This window comes from Cystoisospora suis (genome assembly GCF_002600585.1).
Source record: "Cystoisospora suis strain Wien I chromosome Unknown contig_980, whole genome shotgun sequence".
In the NCBI taxonomy this organism is placed as follows: Eukaryota; Apicomplexa; class Conoidasida; order Eucoccidiorida; family Sarcocystidae; genus Cystoisospora; species Cystoisospora suis.
In genome coordinates, this window is record NW_027153781.1 from 1 (window position 1) to 8648 (window position 8648).

An 8648-nucleotide genomic window follows, 5' to 3' on the forward strand; every position below is an offset into this window, starting at 1 on the left:
CTGTACGCGGAGGTCATACGAAGATTATACATGCAGGAGTCGATCTTATTGATTCTCTTGGGTTTCCAGACAGCTCGCCTCCTCTTCCTCCTTGCGAACCTACTACTCGTGCTCCTCCTCCTCTTCCGCCTGTTGCTTCCCGACAGCGCTACCAACAGCCTGTGTTTGAAAGCGAATTCTCCTTGTTCAGACCACGAAGTGAGATTGGCGAAAGAAGAGGAGACGGAGAGCGCGGATGGGGAGGCCCGGGAGGCAGAAGAAGAGGAGGCATGTGTGGATGGGGAGGCTCATTTGCGGGAAGTATTCAAGAAACATTTCAGATTGTTTTCGGTGTGTTATAGGAAGTGAATGAACTCAAGACTGTGGCGCTAAACCCCGTCCTTGCCCCGCTCACCCTCAGACGAAAGCCACGAATTGATTCCAGAGAAGGGCAAAATCGTTTTACTCATCCTATGGCAAAACAGATTTGGCGAGTTCTGCTCCTCGAAGAACTCATTACCGGGGGTATTTGAACTCTTCCACAAGGTGCAGGCGTTTTATGTTACGATGGGGTTAATGTCTTTTCTGTGTGACTGTCTTGTCATTTCTCCGCTGACGTGTGCATGTGTGAGAAGAGGTGAGAAGACTCTACGGAGTTTTCCCCTTTCGTGTGTCGTTGTGTGCAAACAAAAACGAATGTTAACCCTCTGTACAGAAGAACCGCGCATTGCAACAGCGGTGCGGGGAGGCTCCTGCTGACCCCTTGCTCAGAACACATACGCTCCTTACTTGGCATTGACCTGTGCAGCCATGTGTCAGCTTGATGGTCTTGAAAAAAACACAGAAAGGTATGACAGGAGGTTGAGAAGTCATCCGAAACGCTGGTCGGTTGGGCTTTCTACTAAGGGTAACAAACACTGCACGGAGGTTCGCCATACGCGTAGTGATACGGTAGCAGCACATGTAGAAGTTTGCCGTTTGTTTTCTAGATTGACAACTTCTGGTCGGTTAATGGTTAAGTAATCTTTAACTTATCCACAAAAACACGAAAGGCAGGTAGCCAGGTCCTTCCCTCTTTAGCAAAGTGTGGTCGCCCCCCTGCTTTGAAGTGGGTGCTTGCATTAGGGTACTCTTTTCGCGTTGCTAGTTGGGATTGAGTTTTACGGGTCCTCGTCAGGGTGTCCTATCGAATTGTGTTAGCTGAGGGCCTTGCGTCAAGAAGAGCTATCACGACTTGCGCGCAGGCGGAGGTGAGTGTCCTGGATGCATTTCCCTTCGAGTTGTGTGAATTCATCTTGCTTCAAGAGTCACCACGTCCAGTTGTCGTTGTTCATCGGCTGCAAAGGTACGAGTGTTTCTGTATAAGCTTTCCTGTACCGATGTGAGTTTTTTCGCCTTTCCAACGACCTTTATTTCTTGCCCAACGTAGTATTCCCGCGTGAACCTGATCTCACACTTGTAGAGAAAGAAAGAGGGAGAAGGAAAGAACGAAAGTAAGAAAGAAACGTTCCTCCCCTACTCTATCTGGATCAGAATGATGAGAGAGAAGAACACGAAGAGAAAGAAAAGAAAGAAAAAAAGAAAGAGGGATCGGAGATCGCGGAATTGTTAAGAGATCAGAAAGAAAAGAAAAAGACCTAGAGGATCGAGACAGATAGATAGATTAGAGGTAAATCGATAGATAGATAGATGGATAGATCGATCAAGGCTAGATTAGAGATGGATAGATTGAAGATAGGTAGATAGATAGATAGATCAAGGAAGAAAAACTATATCAAGAGGATAAGGTTCTTCGTTTTATCCAGAGAAGACGTTTTCTCTCAGTCAGTGTGGCTCTATAAGCTCCTTCCATCATCGATGTCTTCTTCATCAGCAGCCTCTTGAGGCTTCTTCATCTCATCTCCATTCAAAAAAAACTTTCTTGTCTTTAATGCGAAGTGGTTTGAAGGTGTTGTTTAACTCACAGGAAAGAAGAGAAAGAGAAAGATTTTCTCTCTTCCTTCGTCATCGAAAAAAAAAAAGTATCGACTCGTGTAGTTGAAGCCACATCCCTAACCTACTACTAAAGACATTTTATCTATCTACCTCTAGTCTATGCATCCTGTCTAGCTATCTATCTATCTATCGATCTCCTATGCATCTATCTGTCTATCGATCTCTATGTATGTATCTGTGTTTGACCTATCTATCTGTCTTTAATCTATCTATCTTTAATCTGTCTACCTTCGATCTCTTTATCTACCATCTGTGCCACCTACCTGTCTTCAGTCTATCTATCTATGGATCGGCTTTGATTCAAACTCGGGTGTACATACACCTCGTAATGATGAGAGATCACGACTACCCCTTTCATACTTTTTCTCTTTTTCATCTTCTTTCGTGTCCTTCGTTTCTCTCTTTCTTTCTTTCATACCTGGTCTTCGTACATTCTGTCTCTCATTAAGTAGAAGACCAAGAAAAACAGAAAATAAAGAAAAAAAGAAGAAAAGTGAAAGAAAGATAGAAATCTCTTTCTCTCTCTCTCTTTTCTCTGTCATCTCTTCATTCATCTCAGTCATGTCCATTCGTAGTCTTTCTCATTTGAAATGAAAAACGAAAGAAGGAACGAAAGAAAGAATGAGAGAGAAAGGACGAAAGAAAGAGTGAGAAAGAAAGAAAGAATAGACATGCACGTCCCTCTCAGTCCGGAACTAAAGAACTTGTGACAGCAAAATGAAGAGAACAAGAAGAAAGAAGAAGAGAAAGTCAAAGAAAGACATAAAAGACGAGAAGAAGATGATCCTTAAGCAAACCATAAGCGAAGCAGACTTCCTACACACCGTCATGTTGATGAGCGAGAGACTTCCCCTTCCTTTCTAAGGAGTCTTCCATGCCTTCTCTGTTCTCAGTCTCAACCCATATAGACATCTATGCATGTCTACCTATAGAGATGCATAGTAGGTGTATGTACATGTATATCTCTACATCTGTATAACAAACAAACACGAGAGAATCGATCCTTACTTACCTGTCAAACTGAGGCGAACGTTTCTTACAGCACTTCTCTGAATTGACCTGCTTACTTACCTATCTCTCTCTGTCTCCCAAATCATCTTCAAACCTCGCGACTATGCATCTATGTATGTATGTATCTATCTATTTTGTGTTTCTGTATCGATCTATCTATCTATCTACCTCCATGTATGTATCTCTTTTCATCTTCGTATACACAAACTCAAGTTTGCAATGCATATACACCTGCTATCCTGGCTCAACACACAAACTTGTCTATACGTACATACAGAGAGAGAAAGAGATAGATAGGCGTGTAGAGAGAGAGAGTACGAGAAAGAGAGACTTTTATGTCTACAAGAAGAAAAGACACATCCTTCTTCACAATTCTATCGATGGATAGAAGAAGATGGAGCCGAAGAAGAAGAAGACGAAGAGAACGTTATCTACACGGAAAACAAACACAAACATATCCTCTCCCTATCGTCTGTATACTATCTTAAAGAAAGATTAATGAACTTTTCNNGAAAAGTTCATTAATCTTTCTTTCTCTCTCTCTTTCTCTCTCTGGTTTACTTCGCTTCTTTCTCTAGATATCGTATTCCAGGAGGAAGAATGCTCTTTGATATACAGCCAACGCTAATAGAAGAAGAAGAAGAAAGAAAGAGAAGAAACAACGGAGGAGGCAAGCAGTGATTCTTCTACGGCCCCTGTATGAACTTCCGAACCAGAAGCTCTTTGCAAAAGTCCAAGAAGATATCTCTACCCCCCGAGGAGAAAAAAGAACAAGGAAGAGAAGAGACAGGAGAAGAAGAGAAGAAAAAGAGAGGTCTTTCTTCAATGATAGACAAGTGAAGGAAGCTTTGTCATGAAGAGAGAATAGAGACATACAGCTACAGCACACTCCGGTAGACTCTTTACCAATAGTACTCCTGCTCCTCTGTAGAGACACCTTGGAGGGGAAGAAGACGGAGGAAAGAAGAAAAGGTTGCGACTTGATAAGAAGTTCGAAGAGCTTGACGGAAAGAAAGAAGGAAATCTGAGAAGATTCCTTAGTAGAGATGACGAAGAAGAATTGGAAAAGAAGAACAACTTTCGGGGACCTGAAGAAATGAAAAGAGACTTAGTACTGGGACGTGTCGGTGAGGAACATGAACGGAGAGAAGAAGAAGGGGGAGAGGATGAAGAAGAAGAAGCGGGAGAGAGGTTAAGATTGTGCGTTCTTCTGTATTGTGTTCTATCATTCTTACATTTGCTCTGTGTCTCTGTCTCTTCTTCTCTTTGGACGGATAGAAGTGCGCTACTCACGACCTCCATCTGCTTTCTACGCCTGACAGATAAAAGAAAGGAAAGAAGAGCTTATCAGTGATTTATCGTTAAGTTGTGGAGAGGAAAAGATACAGATTTCTTCTTGTTGTATTAGAACGAGAATTAGGAGGGTCCTATTATACAACTCCTTTACATGTACGCACATATATATATATATACACATACATGTATACAGCACCCTCTAGACTACAACGTACACATTTCTTGCAGTCACTATTTATAAAGACATATATAGAGAGATAGACATGTTCATCTTTATACATAGCGATTGTTTGCTACACCCTCTCTATCTCCATAGATACCTATGTAGCTATGCAAAGAGGGAGAAGCTACACATACGATGAGAGGTAGTAATGAGAGCGTATGTGACTGGGAGGGGGCATGCATGGTCTGCATGATACTGATATATCGATGATGCGAGGAGAAGAATCGATGGTAAGATGCAGATGAGAATAAGAATAGACACGATGAATGAAAAAAACAACTCGACTAAAGAGCATCTACTATTATGATGAATCTCACGAGATTTCTAGCTATCTATTCTTAATCTACCTACAGACTACATTTACCTGAGAGTATCGAGAGGATATGTAGCTAGCTGCGCTATAAGACCGGAGGTAAAAGCAGCAAGAACAGTGGCCGTCCATTCTTTATAGCAATCTTCTTTATTCTCTCTCTTTCGTTCTTTGTCACCACCTTGCTCGATACGAGAATCGACGTCTTGCTCATGAGATGGAGAATCGATTCTGCTGCGTGATTCGATATCAGTCATCTCCCTATTTCGTCTAGATCCCTTCTTTTCATCATCTAAACTACATGCAGACTTTGTTGTATCGAGAGTCTTTTGATTCTCAAATTGAGATGGTGATGAACTAGATGAAGAGAACAAGGTTTCTAAGCGGGGTTGAAGGAGGGAGCAAATTGTCGTGAAAGGAAGAAGAGATATCATACACAAACCAAACCCACAGTAGAGTGTCCGTACACCTGAGGAACTCACATCGCATGCAATTGGAGAAAAGAGAGAAAGTGAGAAAGAAACATACTGGGAAGAAAGAAGTTCTTATGAGATATCTTGAAGCTCCGCCTACTGGCAACCCATAGAGCCTCGGCCTCAGAGCATACATACATTTCAAACAAAGTTGTTCCTCTTATTGAGATAAGATATGCATGCATGCATGCACAAAGAAAGAACAGACATCAGGACACATGGATTTTCCGAAAGATCGGAAGGGCGGTTCCTGTGTATGACCTGCTAGATAAGTAGCTAGAAGACATGGCTAGCCACGACAATCGACTTCCTTCCTCAAGACAATCGAAGATCATAGGGCAACCTCCCCTGCGAGAGGTCTAACCTGCATGTCTACCCTCCCTATGAGGTAGATTTACATAGAGCCGCATACATATATATATATATATATTTATATAGATATATCCGGATAGGAGATATAAATACATCTACAAAGAAATAGGGTAGATATCCTTATAGAAGCTCGCACTTATAGAATTGTAGGAAGCGCAGTTTGGCCAGTCTAGCTATTCCCTAGGGTTGATCTCTTTCTTCTTAGCCTTACCGCGGACACATGGAAGCAAGTGAGAATGAGATAGGCACACGAATCTTGTTCTTCTTCCTCTTCTTCAACTTTAACGAATCTACCCAAATCTACCTACAGACACAACAGCCGACCCCTTCATACATCTAGAAGAACCTACACATACACATTCATAAGTCAATATACATCTACACATACATCCTCATACGCACATCTACATACGTATTCATACATACATACACATGCGTAGACATACATAGAGTTACCTACATAAACATGCATACATCACACATATACATACATGTGCATGCCTGCATACATATTCATACACACATATACATACACAGACAGACGCGGACACACATGTATATATATCCATACATACATTGATACATACTCCCATCAAGAGTACGAGTGAGCTATCTTGTAGATAGGAGTCTTCTTTTGTTTGATATCTCTTGCGTACCTCCTTGTTTATACAAGGCCCAGAGAAGTCTGAAGGGTTTCTTTCTCTTCCCGTCAACAATCTGAGAAGAAGCGGCTCTCTCGCCTCTGTTAACGACCTCGCCTGTCGGCCCAGTAGTGGCAGGACTAGGGAGAGAAAGACGAAAAGTGTCTTGCCCTCTAAAAGACCCCGCTGAAGGAAGCAGATGGATAGATGGATTAAAGATAGATAGATAGATTAACGATAGATAGAGAGAGATAGATAGAAAACTAGAGTGGTCAAAATGGATTGAAAGGAGGTACGTGAATAAGGTAGAGACAGATTAAAGACGGATAGAGACAGATATGGGTATACAGATATATATATATATATATATGTTGATGAGATACACTTCCTCAATAAGTCCTTGTACGTGTATGAGAAATCAGACCAAACGGAAGTTCGTGAACTGTCTGAAGAAAGAAGAGGAGGAATTGCTTTTTTCTTTTCTCCTCCTGTCTCCTCCTACGAGGAGCGCCTACTAACGCCCCTACTTTGATATGAGTCGATTTGTATGTGTCCCTGAGTGAGGTATATGTCTTTCTCTCTCCTGCCTAAGTCGTCTGAAGAGACAAGAAGAGCTTCTCACCTGACACGGAGATCGCGGTATGAGCTACATCAAGAGGATAGAACAAGACTAAAGAAACACAGGCAGAGAGAGATAGACACCCTGCCTGAAAGAAAAAACAGAAAAGATTGAGAACGAAAAAGAACGGAGAAAAGAAAGAAAGAAGATAAGAAAGGAAGGAAATAAAGAAAGGCGAGAGAGAAAGAAAGAAAGAAAGGAAGGTTTGAATTTTATTTCGTGGGCTTGTGCGAGAGTTGATGTGACCCTTAGACAAGGGGAGAGAATGGAACGTACGTCTGTGGATTATGTACACTGTGATCTAATATCTATCCGACTGAGTGTATATACACCAGACGCTTCCTCGAGATCTCTCTCTATGAATCAATCTATTCATACTCCCCTGAGGAAACACGGTAGATAGACAGCTACATGAGAAAGAGAGAAATAAAGACATGTGAAGAAGAGAAAGAAGCAAAAGGAGAAAGATGGGAAAAAAGAAGAAGTGCCACAAAAGAGAAAGGGAAGAAAAAGAAGAAGTAGAGAAAACTTACAGTTCTCCACAATCGATCAGATCCTTCATAGGCATGCTCTCCCTCTGGAAAGAAAAGAAATCTATCGAAACAAGAAGAAAAGAGATCAAGAAAAGGAAAAAGAAAACATCGGGCGACGGACAAGTTGAATTTCTCCCTTTCTTCTCTATCTGGTGTACATACACCTGAAACAAGATGCATAGTTCTGTAGGATCAAGACTTTTTTCTTTCTTTCTTTCTTCCAAGCAGATCGGCGTGTGAGTTAGAAAGAGATCCGTCAAACGCACTTGCCTTAGTATCAGAGAAACAGAGAGATAGAGAGAAAGAAAAAAGGATACAAAGAAGAGAACTAGATCAAAGAGAGTACGAAAGAAAGTTAAAGAGAGAGAGAAATCTTCTGCTTCATCGTTCTTCTTTATTTCTTCTTTCTTGACTTTACCTGGTCCGTTGGTAGAGAGCGAGACGCACTCCGGAACCTCCAAGCGCGGCGTAGGCAGGAGCCGTACATCCCCACCAATACGAACATACACGAGAAAAACAAGACGACGAAGAAGAAGAAGAGAAAGGAGAAGAAGAAGAAGACGAAGAGGACGCGAGAGGTTGGGTGATGGAGTGACGTGAAAGAAGAGGAGAAGAGAACGAAGAGATGAATCTTCTTTCAGCTGTACCTCTTCTTGTGCTTTCATCGAGAAGCCTAGACGAAGAATGTCTGTTAGTTGGTAAAGATGAAAGAAATGCATCTGTAAGAATCCCTTTCCTAATCAAGTGAGGGGTACGTACAGACAGCGAAAGATATCTGTTGAAAGACGATGCGCCTCCAGCCATAGATACCTTTCTCTTCCGAATGGAGAGAGAATGAAGAGCTCTCGCCTTTCCAGATGAAGTGTTTCTCTCTAGCGAAGAATAAGAAGGGAAAGAAGAAGGAGAATGAAGCCGCTGTAAAGAAAACGATCTTGCATGTGGCTCTGTACATGTATGATAAGAACTCTTCCCAGGAAGGATTGGAGAAGAAGAGCGGAGGAGGGAAGTCCGATGAAAAGAAGAAGAGGAAGAAGGAGAATTGTGAAGAGGGAGAGAAGGAAGAAGATGAGAATGAGGGATCGTGACTTGCCTGAGAATTTTGACTTGGTCGAATGGAGAGAAGAGACACCTCGTTAAGGCACCTGTTCCTCCGTGTGTAGCTGTCGCTAAAAAAAGAAGAAACCCTAAAAGAGAAA

The 8648-nt window shown here is 42.0% G+C and overlaps 3 protein-coding genes across 3 annotated transcripts in view; 1 reads left to right on the plus strand and 2 right to left on the minus strand.

The window, feature by feature from the left end:
• Positions 1-40: 40 nt before the first annotated feature.
• CSUI_002308 (uncharacterized protein) lies at positions 41-594 on the plus strand (the record flags this gene model as incomplete). The annotated part of the gene is made up of 1 exon (XM_068062510.1): positions 41-594. A coding segment is annotated over one exon (306 nt), but the record flags the coding sequence as incomplete, so codon positions are not given.
• A 675-nt stretch (positions 595-1269) lies between these two features.
• CSUI_002309 (carrier superfamily protein) overlaps positions 1270-8648 on the minus strand; it is an 8240-nt gene continuing 861 nt past the window's right edge. Inside the window, exons 2-8 of the mRNA XM_068062511.1 lie at positions 7871-8618; positions 7453-7513; positions 6923-7007; positions 6316-6486; positions 4869-5283; positions 3528-4300; positions 1270-1434 (exon numbers count right to left, since the gene is read on the minus strand). Of these exons, the coding sequence (XP_067925503.1) occupies positions 3808-4300; positions 4869-5283; positions 6316-6486; positions 6923-7007; positions 7453-7513; positions 7871-8618 (1973 nt within the window). The 3' untranslated portion in view covers positions 1270-1434; positions 3528-3807. The remainder of the gene's footprint in view (positions 1435-3527; positions 4301-4868; positions 5284-6315; positions 6487-6922; positions 7008-7452; positions 7514-7870; positions 8619-8648) is intronic.
• On the minus strand, positions 2535-3453 carry CSUI_002310 (uncharacterized protein). Its single transcript, XM_068062512.1, has one exon. It carries the CDS (start codon positions 2802-2804, stop codon positions 2670-2672), a length of 135 nt encoding a protein of 44 aa, XP_067925504.1. The 5' UTR covers positions 2805-3453; the 3' UTR covers positions 2535-2669.

Excerpts from the sequence above, each read along its gene's own strand:
- CSUI_002310 (XM_068062512.1), bottom strand. The coding sequence starts at position 2,804 with ATGACGGTGTGTAGGAAGTCTGCTTCGCTTATGGTTTGCTTAAGGATC.